General features: G+C 43.5%; 1 protein-coding gene across 2 annotated transcripts in view; it reads right to left on the reverse strand.

Annotated features, from left to right (window-relative positions):
• Window positions 1-20781, reverse strand: part of LOC133111416 (NACHT, LRR and PYD domains-containing protein 3-like) — a 90131-nt gene that overhangs the window by 4558 nt on the left and 64792 nt on the right. The window contains exons 12-13 of one of the 2 annotated variants that reach the window (XM_061221754.1): window positions 8402-8538; window positions 1870-2134 (exon numbers count right to left, since the gene is read on the reverse strand). In XM_061221754.1, the coding sequence (XP_061077738.1) occupies window positions 8412-8538 (127 nt within the window). In that variant the 3' untranslated portion in view covers window positions 1870-2134; window positions 8402-8411. Of the gene's footprint in view, window positions 1-1869; window positions 2135-8401; window positions 8539-20781 lie in introns of those variants that run through there. The other variant, XM_061221755.1, reaches the window with a different exon arrangement.

Below are 20781 nucleotides of genomic sequence, written 5' to 3' on the forward strand. Positions count from 1 at the left end.
GCAGCAGTGCTACCCACTGCGCCATCCGTGCCGCCGCAACAGACTGCATGCGCACTGAAAATTCTACAGTTTCATTACGTAGGTGAAATGCTGTGTTGTCTTCTGCAAGCCAAATAAATTATACACCATTATACACCATGACGTAATGTCATGAGCTAAAATGCTTTTTACTCGTCACTTCTATAACATTCTCGTAGGCGGTTTTTTGATGAGTTGAAATTATACCAAATTTTCTTACACTCGAATGGGGGTAATATCACATTTCATGCTTGTCATGTCATGTTTCATGTTTAGTTATTCATCTTAGTTATTTTATTGTCATATCACATATTATGTTAGTCTAGTCTCACCACGTTTTTATGTTTTATTTCTTGTTACGTTTCATTTTCATGTCATGTTACCTTTCATGTTTAGTTCTTATGATGTGTTTTCTTGTCTTGTCATGTCACGTTATTCATGTCACAGTTTTGCAAACTTATGTCACGATTTATGTTTGTTTCATGTTATGGTTTCCCGTTCATTGATTAGCATACATTTTTTTGTGTCTTTCCGCAAACCATGTGTTCATGCTTTCTCTCTCTCCCTTTCTGTCGCTCACGCTTCCCAAATAGTTTCACTTTCCCTTGTCTTCTTACTAATCTACTAACTTTAGATCAGGATTGGGTTATACTAACATTCTAACCATGTGTTCATGTTTACCTTACATTTCCTGTGCATGAAGATCTCACCCGAGGAACGGACATGTCGGAGGGCGACCGGTTCCTGCTTCTATTGTGGGAAGCTGGGACACACCCAAGTTCGGTGCGCCCTCCGAACTGACACTAACCTCCTTGAAGTGATGGTCAAGGAACTGAACATTCCCACCCTCACATTGCCCCACCTCGAGAATGCTCGGCCGTTGCATGGAAAGACGTTTTGCCGCATGACTCACATTACCAAACCCATCCAACAAATCATTTCTGGGAACCATCATGAGATTATTCAGTACCGCGTCATCCGGTCTCCCAATGACCCACTCATTTTGGGATTACCCTGGCTCTAGAGACACAACCCCACCATCGACTGAACTTCAAGCCAGATTCAAGCCTGGAGTTGTACGTGTCACCAATCCTGCCTGCGATCCGCTCCTGCACCAGCAGAGGGTGCACCCAACCCACTACAAGTCCCTAAGCCCTCCCTGGAGAAGGTGCCCACCCCTTACCACGACCTAGGCATGGTCTTCTCCAAGACACAGACACAGACGCTTCCCCCTCATCGACCTTACGAGCTGCTACTCGGTTCCACACTCCCCTCAAGCCGTCTCTACAATGTCTCCAGACCTGAAAGGGAGGCCATGGAGAAATACATCCGGGCCTGCCTAGCCAATGGACTGATTCGCCCATCCTCCTCACCCATAGGCGCCGGATTCTACTTCGTGCAGGAGAACGATAGCTCATTTCCTCCCTGCATCAACTTCAGGGAGCTTAACAACATTACTGTAAAAAACAAATGCCATTGATGGACTCTGCCTTTCATCCTCTATACGAACGCCTACCACCTCATTCGTATTCGAGAGGGTGATGAGTAGAAGACCGCCTTCAATACCTCCCTTGGACACTATGAGAACCTGGTCATGCCATTCGGCCTCACTAACACACCAGCTGTGTTCCAAGCGTTAGTTAACGATGTTCTTTGGGGCTTACTGGGCCGACATGTACAGTGGGAGCAATAATTTGATCCCTTACTGATTTTGTAGGTTTGCCCACTTACAAAGAATGGAACTGCGTACAATTTTAATCACAGGGACATTTTAACATTGAGAGACAGAATATCACAAAATAATCCACAATAAAAACATCATATAAATTGTATACATTTATTATCGTATTTTTGCATGAAATAAGTATTTGATCCCCTACCAATCAGCAATAATTCTGGCTCCCACAGACCAGTTAGTTTTCCATTAAGAAGCACTCCTAATCTCAACTCATTACCCAAAACACCTGTGTCAACTCGTTACATCGTTATGTAGCTGTATAAAAGACACCTGTCCACACAATCAATCAGATTCCAATGTTTCCACCATGGGCAAGACAAAGGAGCTGTCTAAGGACATCAGGAACATCAGGAACATCAGGAACAAGGCTGGGATGGGCTACAAGAAAATAAGCAAGCAGCTTGGTGAGAAGTTAACAACTGTTGGAGCAATTATTAGAAAATGGAAGAAACACAAAGTCACCGCCAATCTCCCTTGGTCTGGGGCTCCACGCAAGATCTCGCCTCGTGGGATATCCATTATCATGAGAAAGGTCAGGATTCAGCCCAGTACTACACGGGAGGAGCTTGTTAATGACCTGAAGGCAGTTGGGCCACAGTCACGAAGAAAACCATCAGTAACACACTACACTGTGAAGGATTAAAATCCTGCTGCACGTGCAAGGTTCCTCTGCTGAAGAAGGCACATGTACAGGCCCGTCTGAAGTTTGCCAAAGAACACCTGGATGATCCAGAGGAGGCTTGGAAGAAGGTGATGTGGTCAGATGAGACCAAAATAGAGCTATTTGGCATCAACTCAACTTGCCGTGTTTGGAGGAAGAGAAATGCTGAGTACAACCCCAATACACTATCCCCACTGTGAGGCTTGGAGGTGGAAACCTTATGCTTTGGGGGTGTTTCTCAGCTAAGGGGACAGGACAAATTCACCGTATTATGGGGAGGATGAATGGGGCCATGTACCAGGAAATTTTGGGCGACAACCTCCTTCCCTCAGTGAGAGCACTGAAAATGGGTCGTGGATGGGTCTTCCAACATGACAATGACCCAAAACATACGGCCAAGGCAACAAAGGAGTGGCTCAAAAAGAAGCATATTAAAGTCCTGGAGTGGCCTAGCCAGTCTCCAGACCTAAATTCCATCGAAAATCTGTGGAGGGAGCCGAAGCTTTGAGTTGCCAAGCGACAGCCTCGGAACCTTAAGGATTTGGAGAGGATCTGTAAAGGGGAGTGGACCAAAATCCCTCCCAACATCTGTGCAAACCTGGTGAAAACATCTGACCTGTGCTTGCCAACAAAGGTTTCTGCACCAACGATTAAGTCCTATTGTTGGTGGAGACATTAAGGGGTGACATGGCTCGGGCAGTAAGAGGAGTCGTCTGGCAGTTGGACGGTTGCCGGTTTGATCCCCCGCCCGGGCTGTGTCGAAGTGTCACTGAGCAAGACACCTAACCCCCAAATGCTCCTGACGAGCTGGTCGGGGCCTTGCATGGCAGCTAATCGCCGTCAGTGTGTGAGTGTGTGTGTGTGTATGAATGGGTGAATGGAGAAGCGTCAATTGTACAGCGCTTTGGATAAAGGCGCTATATAAATGCCTGCCATTTACCATTTATTGTTCTATGGATGAAATACTTATGTCATGTGAAAATCTGATATTAAATTTCTAAAATTTATATGATGTTGTTATTGTGGATTCTTTTGTGATATTCTGTCTCTCAATGTTAAAATGTACCTATGATTAAAATTCTACACAGTTTCATTCTTTGTATGTGGGCAAATCTATAAAATCAGCAAGGGATCAAATAATTATTGATCCCACTATGTACACATAATATATGGTTGATGGAGCTAAAACTGCTGCCTGAAACAGGCTTCACTGTGGGAAGGAAAGTGAGCTCTGTAATTTTTGGGAAAGACATATTTCTGTGATACACAATGTTACAGTATATTGATAAGCAATAATATTGCGTGTTGGATGTTTTGTTGTGATTTGTTGTCTTTGACTTCAGTATAAAAGGGAAACTTTTCCTCAATAGAAATACAAACACATTATTTTAGTCCTAATGTCACTATTGCAGTACATTACATATCATTTGGCAGATGCTTTTATCCAAAGCAACTTACAGTTGATTAGACTAAGCAGGAGACAATTGGAGGGTTAAGGGCCTTACTCAAGGGCTCAACGGCTGTGCGGGTCTTATTTTGGCTACACAGGGAATCAAACCACCAACCTTGCGAGTCCCAGGCATGTGCCTTAACCACACTACCGACCTACTGACGGTGCCGACGCATTGACAGTATATGAAAATAATAACATTCGAAGGGATAGCCAACATGGTTTTCGTAAGGGTAGGTGATGCCTGATAAACAATTTTTGTCCTTCAGGAGACAAGATAATCTTGTTCCTCATGCTCTCAGAGTCCCTTAACCCTCTGGGGTCTGAGGACAAAATGAGGAAAACTGGTGACTGTGCCATGCTCTGACATTTGTGTCATTATATACAGTGATTCCAAAGTGTTTCATATCTTTTTTTTTCAGCACAAACTCAGCTACAATATTAGGGCAACAGTAATTAGGTCAGAATTAGGTTTATACAGTTTATACAGTGAAATACAGGAAATACAGTGGTTAGAGTGTGGGGATTTACAAACGCACATATTGGTGAATATTGAAACGAAGCCTGAGAACTTGCAGTAGACACGGAATAAATGCACTTCCTAATGATGTCCATTTACCGTAATGAAACATGTTCCGTGATGAAAAATGTTTACCTCAAAAGAAGTAAATAGCCTATGTTTCTGTATGTAAATAGCCTATGTTTCAATTTGAATGAGATAGGCTGGAATTTGCGCAATGCGAAACTCACATATTAATGAGTAAAGATTAAAAAAGGTCTTATTCATCAAATTTAACACATTTTAAAACCATTAATATTATGTGTGAATAGGTGCATTGCAAAGTCAAGATTTTAAGGTTTCTGTCAATATGTTCATTGCATCTGTATGGTAAAATCTCACCAAATAGAAAGGAAAGTTGAACTGATCTTGTCGGTGTCACGGGCAACACCGCCAACCCCAGAGGGTTAAATGTCTTTTGGCAAACTCCAAGCAGGCTGTCATATGCCTTGTACTCAGGAGTGGCTTCGGTCTAGCCACTCTACCATAACAGCCAGATTGATGGAGTGCTGCTGAGATGGCCGTCCTTCCGGCAGGTTCTTTCATCTCTGCAGAGGACTCCCCAAGCTCTGTTAGAGTGACCGTTGGCTTACTCAGTTTGGCTAGACAGCCAATTCTAGGGAGAATCCTGGTGGTTCCAAACTTCTTGCATTTCACAATTATTGAGGCCACTCTGCTCACGGGAACACCGAAAGCAATGCAGGGTTAAGGGCCGCGCTCAAGGGCCCAACAGCTGTGCGGATCTTATTTTGGCTACACAGGGAATTGAACCACTGACCTTGCGAGTGCCAGGCATGTACCATAACCACTACGCTATAGGCCACCCTGTATTGTGCTGTGCAATGGTTTTGGGCAGGTGTGAAAAAATGCTGTAAAGTAAGAATGCTTTCAAAAATTGAAATATTAATGGTTATTTTTACCTATTAACAAAATGCAAAGTGAGTGAACAGAAGAAAAATACACCATGGCAAGACTGAGCACAGCAACAAGACACAAGGTAGTTATACTGCATCAGCAAGGTCTCTCCCAGGCAGAAATTTCAAGGCAGACAGGGGTTTCCAGATGTGCTGTCCAAGCTCTGTTGAAGAAGAACAAAGAAACGGGCAACATTGAGGGCAGTGGTCGGCCAAGGAAACTTAGTGCAGCAGAGAGGCATCATGCTTACTTTCCCTTCACAATCGGAAGATGTTCAGCAGTGCCATCAGCTCAGAATTGGCAGAAAGCAGTGGGACCCAGGTACACATCTACTGTGCAGAGAATTCTGGACAGAAGTGGTCTTCATGGAAGAATTGTGGCCAAAAAGCCATACCGCCGACATGGAAACAAGGCCAAGCGACTCAACTATGCACGAAAACAGAGGAACTGGGGTGCAGAAAAATGGCAGCAGGTTCTCTGGACTGATGAGTCAAAAACTGAAATATTTGGCTATAGCAGAAGGCAGTTTGTTCGCCAAAGGGCTGGAGAGTGGTACAAGAATGAGTGTCTGCAGGCAACAGTGAAGCATGGTGGAGGTTCCTTGCAAGTTTGAGGCTGCTTTCTGCAAATGGAGTTGGGGATTTGGTCAGAATTAATGGTCTCCTCAATGCTGAGAAGGACAGGCAGATACTTATCGATCATGCAATACCATCAGGGCGGCATCTGATTGGCTCCAAATTTATTCTGCAGCAGGACAACAACCCCAAACATACAGCCAATGTCATGAAGAATTATCTTCAGTGTAAAGAAGAACAAGGAGTCATGGAAGTGATGGTATGGCCCCCACAGAGCCCTGATCTCAACATCATTGAGTCTGTCTGGGATTACATGAAGAGACAGAAGCATTTGAGGCAGCCTAAATCCACAGAAGAACTGTGGCTAGTTCTGTTGTTTGGAACAACCTACCTGCCAAGTTCCTTCAAAAACTGTGTGCAAGTATAACTAGCATATTTTCACACCTGCCTAAAACTATGGAATAGCACAAGGATTGGTGTTCAGACCCCTGATTTTCTCCTTAACTCTGGTAAAACAAAATTACTGGTTGTTGGCCCAAAGTCCATCAGAAACAAAATGACTGACATTATATAACAGTTTGATGGTGTGGCTTTGAGTGCAGTCGTCAAAAACCTATTCACTTTTGAACCTGAGCTCTGTTTTGAAGCGTATATAAAAAATAAAAAAAACTCTTCTAGGTTTGCTGTCTTTCACAATTAGCAAAATGCTGTCAGCACATGATACCGAAAAGTTAGTCCACTCTTTTGTTACAACCAGATTGGATTGTTGTAATGCCCTTTTGTCAGGATGTGCAAATACCTCCTTGAAGTCCCTACTGCTTGTTTAAAATGCAGCTGCTCGTTTTCTAACTAGAACAAGACACATTGAACACATTACCCCAGTATTAGCATCTCTCCGTTGGCGACCCATTACATTTTGTGTTTTCCTTATAGCACACAGGCACCTATTCCCCCCTCTTCTGCTTTCCTTCTTTTCTTTTCCAACTTACCACTTTTACCATGCACTAATCACTGTTTTACCTCTGCCTTCCTACCGCAGCTCCGGGCTCCGGCCCAAACCGGACCTTCCTGGATAATCATCTATATTTGTCATATGCATCATTATTATGTATAATTATTGATTTCATTTATTAATTTCATTTATGGACTATGTATTACATATAACACCACTGTTAATCTCATTATTTGCCCAGTGCAGGCCAGAAGCAGATGGGCTCCCCCTCTGAGCTCGGTTGTGCTCAAGGTTTCTTCCTGTTTGTCAGGGAGTTTTTCCGAGACTCTGAGGGGGGGCTCAGGCCTAGCTTCTTTGTGAAGCTGCTTTGTGACAATCTTGCGTTGTAAAAAGCCCTATCCAAATAAAATTTAATTTAATTGAATTGAAGTGCCAGAATCACCCAGAAGTGCCATAAAATCACATAAATCCCCCAAAAAAGAAAAATATTTGGAAGGTCGCGGAACTGCCAAAAATGGCAAAAATCATGGAATCCATGACTTGTGACCTCCATGACAACCTACTGTTGCTACTAGTTTTGCTGGGTAAATGCAGTTTATAAATGCATGAATGTCTAGAATTGTCATTTTAAGCTAAGTAACTTGTGTGTGTGTTTGAAGTGTGGTGACTGTAATGGCAATAGAAATGGTGGTGGCAGGGTGAGGGGGCCCTTTGACCTTAGTCACCAAGGGGCCCATGTATTGCAGGGGACAAGCATGGCATGTAATGCATGTGTTGGAAGCTCCGTTCTACAGGGACCCCATATATTTTCATTGCCATACGCAAAAGTAGGTTCAAAAAATGTAAACATACTTCAAAGTTTTAGTTTCCTAATAAAATATTATTTTAGCCCTAAAAGACTTTTCAAGAGTTATTTTGGGCGATTGCATTTATTCTTGCATATGAAGCTGCCATAGAAACCAAACCTATCAAGACCCTGACAATTTGTTTCATGAAAGATGTTTTTGAGTGAATCTTCAACGCATCCAAAGTTGAGGATGGTGGCACATTTATCACACCCCCTTTCGGTGGTGTCAAAATATGCATGAATTGACTTAATAGCATTATTCAAGAGCTATATTGTCATTGATTGTCATTTTTTTATAGGACTAGGGTCTCAAAAAATGAGTTTACTTTTTTGAGATGATGCCTCGAATATGGCTTGTTGTGAAAAATAAAATGACATTTAAGGCCCAATATCGTTTAAATGAAAGAAGAATGGTTTTTGACAGCATATTTGAATACTCCCAAGATACCCAACATGAAATGATTTGGCAGTTTCCTTGTAGAAGTATGGCCATTTTTAGCAACTCTGCACTTTAAGTGATGGCCCCCTTTTACACAAAAACAAAAAACGAGTCTGAAACAAATAAAAAATCTGAAATTGAACAGATGCTGCAGTGCACTTAATTTGAATTGACATTTGGAGTGGCCCTGTTCTATTTTCTCACACTGGACTCCTTTTTGGTTGAAGGGGTCAGTGCTCGTACTCACCACAGTATCTCTAGTTTACAGTGTCGGTCCTCCAGTCCAGCAGAGAGTGCTCTAGGTCTCTCAGCTCTGAGTGAGGAGAGCGCAGGACTGAGGCCAGAACATCAGAGTAGCCCTCTGTGAGATCACACCAAACCAGCCTGCAGGGAAATCACACACACACACACACACACACACACACTTCATGTTCAGTCCTGTCCACAGTCTGGGTTTCCATCACAGTTTACAATGCAATTTATGTATTATGATGTTAAATAAATTCACAGATTTGTTTCCATTAACGTGAAGTTAAGTTAAGTTAATGTTTGTACTAATGAGCTGTTGTTAATAGCATCCACGTCTCTATAAACTAACATGTCCCTTAGGATATACCAGCCTTTCTTTAAAAGGTCACCAGGAGACTGATGCATTAGGACCTATCCACAAAGGGCGACATGGCTCAGGCAGTAAGAGCAGTCGTCTGGTAGTCGGAGGGTTGCCGGTTTGATCCCCCGCCCGGGCTGTGTCTAAGTGTCTCTGAGCAAGAAACCTAACCCCTAAAAGCTCCTGACGAGCTGGTCGGCGCCTTGCATGGCAGCCAATCACTGTCGGGGTGTGAGTGTGTGTGTGTATGAATGAGTGGATGAGAAGCATCAATTGTACTTTGTAATTAGCGCTTTGGATAAAGGCGCTATATAAATTCCAACCATTTACCATTCACCATCTATCCATGTTGTAATTTGGCGTTAAATCAAAGACCAAAAATATTTTTTTAAATTTGTTATAGATAAACCGCCAGATGACTTTTCGCATGTATGTTTGTATGGCTTGTAGCTTAATTCTGGGACATTTGTCCAAAAAAAACTTGAGGCTACTATTATATTATTGTCTAATAGTTTTATTTATTTTTGCCTTATTTTGCTTCATCTTTGTTGGTTTCTTTGACTTTGGGGATCCTCTTTTGCAGGTGTGGATTTCAGTATGGGCGACATGGGCAGACTGCCAGCCGATAGTCCCCCGGCGACCCCCAAACCCCACACAGGGTAACATGCACTTTTAACATACATGCATACGTTTTGTTAAACACTTAACATCGTTCACTTGTCAAGTAACACATTCTCAATGACAATTTTATGCAACAGCGCTTGAATAATTTTAAAAAGTTATTTTGCCAACCCGGAAGTGGCTGAACCATGCTGGGACCCTCTGGTTGGCCAGCCTGTACCCCCGGACACCACAATATCATGTCATCCCTGCATGGAGTGGGCACCCTGATTCTAGTTTGTGAGCTAGGCAGGCTGGCTGAAGGTCTCCCACTCAGAAGTATGAGATGGGGAGGGGGGCGGAGGGAGGTTGACGTCAGGTCTCCCCACTGGAAACCTGAGGTAGGGGGGGAGGGAGTGGTTAATCTATCAAATAATGAACCCCGGGAGGTAGAGGAAATGGAACAGAAATAAAGAAAATAGCCCCAAAAACGGCTTAGGAAAATAAAACAACCCTTAAAAACCAGGGCGAATAACACAACCAAAATGAGGGCTAAAAGGCGAGCCCTGTAACCCCAGACCGGGGATCCCAAAATAAAAGACAACCTCGTATAAAAGACTAGGTAAACAAAATAAACAACCGTGAGTCGCAGCTCCGGAAAACGCACAAACAAAAAATACATACCAGGGACAACGTCCCTCACCCACAGGCTCACACGAGCTGAAAAAGAACCTACAGGAAGGCGTTCGCAGTGTACACACACAACGAGCAGAACACCTTCCTTACCTTTTTTTTTTTTTGTTTTTCTTTTAAATGCAAAACCCAGAACCAGCACAATACCTGACTCATTTAACAGTGAGTCTACCGTGTGCTTACCAGCTTGGTGGCAGAGCAAACAGTGACACCAAAGCGTCGACCGATGGTCAAAGAGGGCTTTAAATACTTTCTGGAGGTAGACATTCCATTGGCACTAATGAGCACCAGGTGAAAATAATAAACACAACCGGTACTACCTCCCAACCCTGACATTTTGATGCTCATACAATTTGTTTGTTTGTCTTTGTTACTTCTTTTTGATATTTATTTTTGTATATACAGTACTGTACAGAAGTCTCAGGCACCCTAGACTTTATTATATATATATTCATTTTTTGTGTGTGTGTTAGTATAAAAGAACACATTTGATATTTCCAAATATTAATTTTCCAAAAGATTTCATTTTACAGAGATGTTTTTGTATTTAAAAAAGTAACAGGTTACTGTAAGCAATTGACTACATTTCGCAGAACAACTTGATTAAGGCTGTCTGAGATCAGAAGCAAGGAGCCAACCAAAGTCTGCAGAAGAACTGTGGCAAGTTCTCCAACATGCTTGGAACAACCTCCCTGCTGATTATCTTAGCCAACGCTGTCCTGCAGTTCTATATCTCAGAGAAGTGATGCAGTTTTAACACCGAACGGTGGTCCCAAAAAATCTTGATTTGATTCAGTTTTTAACTATTCTGCCAAATTAGTAAAACGTAATGTAAAATGTATAGTATGATTATTTTGGACCTTTCATTATTTTTGAATCTCATCTGTACAGAATGTTATACAGGTGCCTAAGACTTTTGCACAGTACTGTATGTCAGCCCAGGGCGCCATACAAGCGAGAACCACCACCGTTCTTTTGATAAGGCCATTAAATAGGCAAATTCCACATCATGACATATGGTGATAGGCTATCAAACGAGGATTGTTACTCAATTCAAAAACTTGTGCACTTGATTCATTAATCTATTAATCATTTAGGAAATTATTATTATATCATGCAGTTGTCTCTCCATCATTTCACGGTACTGGTGTAGGGACTACAACTTCCACATTCCCACAGGAAAATTCCGCAACGTCCACCACGAATGACGTCTAACTTGGTTCAGCCAATCCCGTAATGGGGAGCAATAAACGGTCCCATATAAGAGCAAGACACGTTCTTGGGATCTCTCTCTTCTGCCTCTTCTGCTTTTTCTGCTTCTTCTGCTTCTTCTCTTCGACGCACCCTTTTTGGCCATTCGCTTCAGCTCATCTGCTCCGAGACTCGGACAGAGGCTGAATGCTGCACAGCGCACTACCAGGCCTACGGACACACCCAGTTACCTCGCGGTAACTTCGTGGCCTATAGCGAGTGGAAATTGGTGTACGCAGAACGCTACATCAGGTTACCCCTGCAAAGCTCACCAAAGAACAACAGCAACAAACTTTTCCACCCGGAAAAGGGACCAACGAACATCCTTCCAGCAACCGAGCGGACCAGACGACAACCCGCGGCTAAGACGCCCCAGCCTGCGCATCTCTCCAGGACACACATTCACAGCACCATCGCGGCTCCTACAAGGACAGCACGTCTTTTGGATCCAATTTGGATTGGACTCCAAATTGGACTCAGTAAGAGAACAAACATTCAGGCATAGCCAGTGTTTAGTTTAGTCTTAACTGTTTTTGTGAATCTGTGTTTCCATATTAGCCGTCTTATCATTGGAATGTATTTTGTTAGCTATATATGTACGTGAATTGATTCGCCGTCTTTTGCACATATATAGAGTAAACTACGCAAGTAGTCTTCTCACAGCTAACAATAACTAACACACCCAGAACTCTAGCTTACCCAAGCTAGCTACTCCCACTTTTACCTTTCCCTTGTTCAAGCGACACGCGCGCTTGCGCGCGCCACACACGCGCACACACACACATACCCAACTAAATTTCCTTACTAACGTCCCGTTAGTTTATCTGTTCTGTGTTTTACGTTTGTTTAATAAATATATTTTATTAAACCCCGGTGTCCGTTTTGGAATCACATAGACATGAGAGCCGAGTTAAAGCAGTCTTTCGAAGAACTTCCAACCTTCAGGTTATCGGTATGTTTAATCATTAATATTGGTTATTTTAATTATTAATTAAAATACTAAATTTGTGGTTAGATATTTCTGATAATAGTAATTTTATGAGACTGATTACTTTTTGCAGTTATACTGCTACACAACGTTCAACTGGCGCCCCGGTTTCGTAGAGAGTAAAATCCCTGCGTTATTTGGCGGCCCGTGCGAGGACCCTACATAATTTGGAGTCCCGTGCGAGGACCCCTACACTGGGTACACCTAAATAGTGCTGTTTCAAAATTCTCATTATCCCTGATAAGCTGTTGTGAATTGAAAAAACAAAATACGTAAGGAATCCCCACATGATTTTATCCCGAGCAAATAATTTAAAAAGTTCATACAGAATTTAGAGGCAACAGTGAAAATGACTCACACCTCTCAAAAAAGGTCACAAAATGTGACTGTGGGAGATGGGGCTCAGTTAGTGGAAAGGCAATCCGACGACCATGTCTACTGGTTATGTAGACAAAAACCTGAGCTACATGAGGAATTCCAGGTTGTTAAATTTGTGCTCTTTCCTGCAGTCGGCGTCTGAGACCGAGGAGTGGTGACATGACTATTCCACTCCTGGAGCGTTCTGTGTCTTAGTTTGCTTTATTCACAGGTGCTTTATCAAGCTGATCATGCCGCCCAATTCTCTGCCTTAATGATGGACAGGTACATGGCACAGTTAAAAGGCACCCGAGAAGACCATCAGCAACAGTAGAGAACCGCATCTCAATGGCACAATAGTTGTACAACTGTACATCAACAAACATTGATACTGTACATTTATTCTACGTTCCAGCAGAAAAAAATCATAGATTCATAGTTCATAGGAAGTCAATGTCTTCACAAATTTGTTCCAGCAAGCACTGAGGAACTACTCAGAATTTCGTTCATTTCTGTGTCTAAAAGTTAATCTTCTGGTCTGTTGGGCAATAACTTAAACAAATGTAGAAACCAGACACAAGCAATTCCAGGAGCACTCAGCAATTCCTTGCTTGAATAAAATTGATGAGGTTTATAAACTGATCAGATTCTAAAATCATAAAAAGATTTTAATTCATGTGAGGTCAGATGGCATGCATTCCGAAACAAATTGCTGATATTGACTCAATTACAGCCTTGCAAACAACTTTGCAATCTGTGATGGCTGAGGTGACTTCAATGAATCGGCTTTTAGAAGACTTAAAGGAAGAAATACAGTGCCCTCCATAATGTTTGGAACAAAGACCAATCATTTATTTCCACAATTTGAGATTCGTAATAAAAAAATCACAAGTGGTTAAATTGTTAGATTTTAAAAAAGGGCAGTTTTATACATTCTGGTTTCACAATGCAGAAATTACAGCAGTGTTTATGCATAGTCTCCCATTTCAGGGAACCATGATGTTTATTTCATAATCCGTTCAGCCATTTTTGAGAACTATATTTTTGCCGGGACTATACCTAACCAGTGCCGTCTTGAACTACTTCTTATTCTTTTTTTTGTGATCAGAATAATACAGGGGGGAACAGAATACAATAGATCAGATTGGAGAGCATTAATCAACATATTACTTTGTAATATAAATTGATATATATCAGAAGAAAACAGCTTCCAGACGTCAACTGTTGCCGGTTTAGCTTTGTTTAGACTAGCAGTAGTGCATTCAAGATTAACAATCCTTTGTAAAGAGCATATCCAAAATGTATTCATGCATACATCAGGTGTTATCCAACGCTGCAGAATTGTTTTTTTTTCCAGATGTAAAGCCAGCAAATAACATTTTCTGTTGGGTAATTCTAAGATCAGAATCATCACGAAGCAAACATAGGCATGGATTTGAAACAAAATTAATTTTAAGCAATAAGGGCAATATGAGTTGACATGTTCCCAAAAGATTTTCACAGATGGACAGTCCCAAAACAAGTGGAGGAATGAGCCCGGAGTATTAGCATTGCAAAACTAACAGTAGTAATTGGGTTGTAACTTCATTTGGCACCTTCATTAGGGTGTGGCACAGGCCCTGTGGATGACTTTGAAATGAATAGGTTGAATTGAGGTTGGACCGTACTGTACTCCAATTTGGGCGGAGACCTAATTCACCAAGCTCTCGACTCCATTTGGCCTCTACTGCAATTGGTTTCTTGATGGCTCCAATAGTTTACAGTAAATTTTAGATACCCATCCACATGAGGTTGGAGTGGGCTCAATCCAATGTGTCATAGGGTGGGTCGGAAGTGGAGAGCTAAATGGCACCCCATGTAGCTCCTCTCACGACAGACACAGGTTGGTTCTTTGAAACGGGCGTTTATTTCTTGGACTCAGTCAGATGGATTCTGGTCACGCCGTGAGAACTATGTTTTAAACAAGCAAGATAGTACATCACACTACAATACATCGACTGGTTGAAGAAATGAAACACAGAAAAATTGCGCCTTGTGCGAATATTAAACGAAGGGCATTCATTCATAAATAAAATACCTTGTTGGCCGCTTGTCCTGAAAGGAGGTTCTTAAACTTCAAATAACTCCCTTCGACCATCTTCGTTGACTTCAAACAAAATGTATCAGTGTGCAAAAAATATTACAAATATAGTTGGGCGAACGTCGTCACTTCAGCTGACAGACAGTCCGTCAATCAAAACTTGCCGTAAAAACACTCAATACGGACAGAAAACATTAGTTCCGGCTCAGAATGAAAACTCGAGTACAACAACAGACCAATACACAACTACAACCATAACATATACTAAATATCTACTTCTTGCACATCAAAGCATTAGTGCAACAGCACTTACACCCCATATGCCTTTAGAGCAGATCTCAGTTGTAAATAAAAATGCTGGAAGAACAAACTTAGTTTGAAGGTGTTGGAATGTAGGCCATCATCGGCACATAGGTCCCCCAAAGTGTTTACAGTAATGTTCCTGTATTTGTCTTGTGTGTATTTATGTTTATTCTTGTTATTTATTCATTTTTTGAAATTGGTTAGTGTTTTCCATTACAGTTCTCATTTGTCATCCCCTGTTATGTCTGCGTCTGAATGTTTACCAGTCTAGTCATTCCCCTGTCTGCGTGTCCCACTATTCGGGTGGTTACGGTAGTTTTCCGGTTTTCAACATTCCTTCTAAAACTCGCGATTCTTACTTCCTGCTTTTTCTTGGTAGTTAAATGTTGTAAAGCACGATTCTTACTAACTACTACTAATCTAGGTTTTGTACAGTACTAATCCGATTAATACACTTACTGTCTGTCTAACTAATTAACAATCACTTTTATTGGGTAGTTCAGAAATATTCACGTAACTAACTCACTAACGCAATCTCTTAGTATTTCTGCACTGTTCTGTAACTCCACCTCCCTATGCTATCCCTGATTACTCGTTTAGTTTCAGCGAAGTGTTCGCACCTGTCTCTAACTATCACTACGTCTTCAAGCTATGCAAATGTCTACTCCCTAATCCAGAGCCGTATGTTTTACATGTTTTGTTACGTGCATCCAGTCCGCGTTTTCGTCTCCCTCCCGTTAGTATGTTATTACCCTATTATGTTTCCCCGCCTGTTGTCTATTTGTTTAGCCCACCTTTTTCCCAGCCTCGCCTAGATTGTCACCTTCCCTCATGTATTTAAACCTCAGTCTCTGCATTTTTCTTTGTCAGAACTTTGATCTTGCGTTCCTTACTTCCTGCTTTCTCTGCATTCCATGTTTGTACATTGCACTAATATACTAATCCCAGCTAACATAGAAGTTGTACAGTACTAATTATAATAACACACGAATATGTTTGCCAAACTAACAAACTAACATTCACTAGTTTTGGGTATTTGTAATTTAAATCACTTAACTAACTTACTAACGCATCTCCAGTTTCAATTCTGTTCTGTAACTCCGCCTCCCTATTCTATCACTGATTACTTGCTTAGTTTCAGCGAAGTATTCGCACCTGTCTCTCCTTATCTCTGCATCTCCTGAATCTCTGCAAATTGTCTACAAATTGTCTACAAAATTTAAAACTTTGGTGCTCACATACCAGGCAGGTAAAGGATCAGCCCCTGTATATATTCAATCCCTTATCAAGACTTATACACCAACAAGACCCCTCCGTTCTGCCACTTTGTGCCGTCTGGCGCCTCCCCCTCGCCACACCTGCACTTCACGCTCACGACTGCTGTCTGTCCTGGTCCCACGGTGGTGGAATGACCTCCCGGTGGATGTCAGAGTCTCTCACCTCCTTCAAGCGCAGACTGAAGACCCATCTCTTCAGGCTACACCTTTCCCTCCCCAACTCACCACCACGATTAGCCTTAGACTGTAATGGCACTTATGTATAGATATTGTTACTTGTATAGGTATTGTTGTTTTTATGGACTGTTGTATTGTTGTATTCTAGCTGCCAACTGTGGTATGCTAGTTTTAAAGTTGATTGTACTCTTCAAGGGTTCTGATTTTCTGTATGTTTACACAAGGACTCGGAACTGTACTGTCCTCTCAGGTCCTCTTTGCACTTGTTCTTGTGTTTGATTTGCACTTTGTTGTACGTCGCTCTGGATAAGAGCGTCTGCTAAATGCCATGTACTGTAATGAAATGTACCAAAGCTAGCCGTGATCAAATGTGCAGGCCTTGTTTCCCCGGGCAACGCGCACGGGGATGCTGCAGCTAAAAGAGCTGCTGACCAACCATCTTTGCCTGCTAATCAGGCCCCTGTAATCAAAATACAGGAAGTTAGATCTTCTGGACGTTCAGCAGTCTGATAACACACTTCACTCCCCATGAAATGATTATGGGGAGGGTAATGAATGTTCCAGGATGGGAGAAGTAAGTTTGGAGGTGTTGGAATCAAAACTTGGGGGGTATTTGAAAAATTAAAATTTGGTTGTCAGTGTCATTTAATCCCAAAACAAACAGGCCCAAGGACCACCAGCAAAAGTAGAGGAAGAGGAACAGCTGAAGGTGATCCCCGGCGACTGGGTCTACGTGAAAAAATTCAAGCGGAAGTGGAAACACCCCAGACAAGTGGGACCCTATCAGGTGATATTTTCCACACCCACAGCAGTTAAAGTCAAGGAAATCACACCATGGATACACCTAACCCATTGCCAAAAAACCCCAGACCCAACCGACCACGATCAGAACTCTCACACCCTAGGCCCTGTAAAAGGGTTTTAAAATGGGCTTTTGGGATAGAACATCATGGATTACTTACATTAATATTCTTTGCTTTTGTTAGGGAAAATTCCCTCTAACATTTCACAGGTGAGCATCGTCTAACCAGAGACTGCTATGTGTGTGCTATAATGCCTCACTCCACTGCTTCCCCCCTACCTTTCTTTTGGCGCAACCATGTTCCCAGAATAAATCATTAGAGCTAGCTTGCTCAGTGGGAAATGCTGCACACAGCACTGCCCCACCCAACACCACACAACCAGGTATGCTGACACGAAATGGGCCCATGTTGCAATAGCCCAAACTACCGAGCCACCAATCCCCTGTAAAAATGATTGCCCAAATACGACCCAGAACCCTTTTTCCTGTCTGCTTCAAAGGAAGCGGTAGTTTAGATATAGGAACAACTACTCATTGTAATTGAACCTTAAATGTCACCGATATGTGGGAAATGACTAACACTAATTTAATTGAAGGGACTGATTTGGGAAATATTTATATTTATATTTATAGTATATTTATATTTTTGTCATTTGGCAGACGCTTTTAATCCAAAGCGACTTACAAGTGCATAGGTTCAACCATAAGTCAAAGCATCACATCCAGAACAAGGAAAACACATGGAATGCTGTTCTAAACATAGTCGTCATCATAAGTGCAAAAAATATATATATATATTTTTTTGGGGGGGTTAGACAAGGATAGGGATATCAGAAAGGAGGGGCGGGGGAGATCGGGAGGGAGGACTAAGGTAGAGTTTGAAAAGGTGGGTTTTGAGTCTGCGTCGAAATAGGGGGAGGGATTCTGCTGTCCTGACAGTGGTAGGCAAGTCATTCCACCACTGAGGAACCAGAACGGAAAACAGGCGTGAACGTGCAGCTCGACCGCCAGGTGCACGCAGAGAGGGAACCATAAGGCAACCAGAGCTGGCAGACCGGAGTGGTCTAGCTGGGGAGTAGGGAGTGATCAAGCATTGTATGCAAGGTGGGGCAGTCTTCTTAGCAGCCTGAAATGCCAACACTAGGGCCTTGAAACGGATGCGTGCGGCAATAGGAAGCCAGTGGAGGCCAATGAGAAGCAGAGTGACATGAGCCGACCTGGGCTGACTGGTGATCAGGCGGGCTGCAGCATTCTGGACCAGCTGGAGGGGCTTGATGGCACATGCTGGGAGACCGGCTAGGAGGGATTTGCAGTAATCCAGGCGGGAAATGATGAGCGCCTGGACTAGGAGCTGGGTGGCTTTCTCTGTCAGGAGATGACGGATACGGCGTATATTATACTGAAAGAACCTGCAGGTTCTGGCAGTGGAGGATACTTGTGGAGCCAGGATGAGGCAGTTATCAAGAGTCACCCCAAGATTATTTGCCGTACAGGAGGAGGAAACTACAAAGTCCTCAACAGTCAGTGAGAGGTCAATTGACGGAGAGGACTTAGCAGGGATGTAGAGAAGCTCAGTTTTGGCAAGGTTGAGCTTCAAGTGATGGGAAGTCATCCATGCAGAGATATCAGCCAAGCAGGCAGAGATCTGTGTGGTGACTTGGGTGTCAGGGGGGAAGGAAATGAAGAGTTGGGTGTCATCAGCGTAAGAATGATAAGAAAAGCCATAGGAAGCGATAACAGAACCAAGAGACATGGTGTATAGCGAGAAGAGGAGAGGCCCAAGAACTGAGCCCTGCGGGACTCCAGTTTGTAGGGGGTGAGGGTCGGAGACTGAGCCCCTCCAAGTCACCTGGTAGGAGTGACCAGAGAGGTAGGAGGAAAGCCAAGCGAGTGCAGACCCTGTGATACCCATCCCAGACAGCGATGAGAGCAGAATCTCATGGTTGACTGTATCGAAGGCGGCCGACAGGTCGAGGAAGATGAGGACAGAGGAGAGGGATTTGGCTTTAGCAGAGTGGAGTGCCTCAGTGACCGCGAGCAGGGCGGTCTCAGTGGAGTGGCCACTCTTGAAGCCAGACTGGTTGGGGTCATGGAGATTGTTCTGGAGAAGATAAGTGGACAGTTGGGAGCAGACCGCCCGTTCCAGAGTTTTAGCGAGAAAGGGAAGGACAGAGACAGGCCGGTAGTTGTTCAGGGCAGAGGGGTCAAGAGTAGGTTTTTTGAGCAGGGGAGTGACTCTGGCCCTCTTCAGGGAAGAGGGCATGGTGCCGGAAGAGAGGGAGGTGTTGATTAGAGAGGAGAGAAAAGGGAGAATGTCATCGGATATAGATTGTAGGAGGGGAGAGGGGATGGGGTCAAGAGGACAGGTGGTCGGGCGGTGGGATGTAAGGAGTTTCAATGTGTCGGCATCAGAGAGGGGAGAAAAGGAGGCTAGGGAGTTGGGGAAGGTAGAAGGGTCAGCAGGGGGAGAGGGTTGTGAGAAGGAATTGCGAATGGCATCAACCTTCTTTTCAAAGAAGGAGAAAAAGTGAGGTGTGAGTGATGAGGGGGGTGGGGGGGACGGGGGGCCAGGAGAGAGGAGAAGGTTGAAAACAGTTTGCGGGGATTAGAGGCGGCCACGTTAATTTTCGAGTGAAAGAAGGAAGATTTAGCTAGAGACAGAGGAATGGAAAGATGATAGGAGGGCATGGAAGGAAGCTATATCACTGGGGAGACAGGACCTTTTCCATTTTCTCTCCGCTGCCCGCAGTTCGGTTCGGACAGCTCGTAAAGCATCAGAAAGCCAAGGACTGGGGGGGAGGCCCAAGCTAGTTTGGTGGTGAGGGGACACAGAGAGTCAAAGGAAGATGAGAGGGAGGACATGAGAATTGTAGCAGCATCATCGGGAGACAGTCGAGAGAAAAACTCCGCGGATGGTAGGGAGGAGAGGATTGTGGATGAGAGGGTGGAGGAAGACAGGTGGCGTAGGTTCCACCGACAGGTGACAGTGGATGGTGGGAGAGATGGATGGGTGTTAGAGGAGAGTGGAAGAGAAAAAGATGAAGGAGTGGTCAGATATATGGAGTGGTGTTACAGAGAGGTTGGTTGTTGTGCAGCTCCTTGTGAAGTTGAGGTCAAGAAGGTTGCCTGCTTTGTGGGTGGGAGGGGAAAGAGTGAGGGTAATGCCAAAAGAGGAAAGGAGGGAGAGAAAGGTAGACTGGGTGTACTCTGAGTTGAGGTTGAAGTCACCCAGAAAGATCAGGGGGGTGTCATTGACTGGTGAGGAGCTGAGGAGGATGTCCATCTCATCCAAGAAGCTCCCCAGAGGACCCGGGGGGCGATAAACAACAATAATAAACAGTTTGCACGGCAAAGTAACAGAAACCGCATGAAATTCAAAAGAGGAGAAGGCGAAGGATGAGGAGAAGACACTAGATCTCCATGAGGATGAGATTAGGAGACCTGTGCCACCTCCTCTGCCAGAGGTTCTGGGTGTGTGGGAAAAAGAGAAGG

This window comes from Conger conger, chromosome 15 (assembly GCF_963514075.1).
Source record: "Conger conger chromosome 15, fConCon1.1, whole genome shotgun sequence".
Taxonomy (NCBI): Eukaryota; Metazoa; Chordata; class Actinopteri; order Anguilliformes; family Congridae; genus Conger; species Conger conger.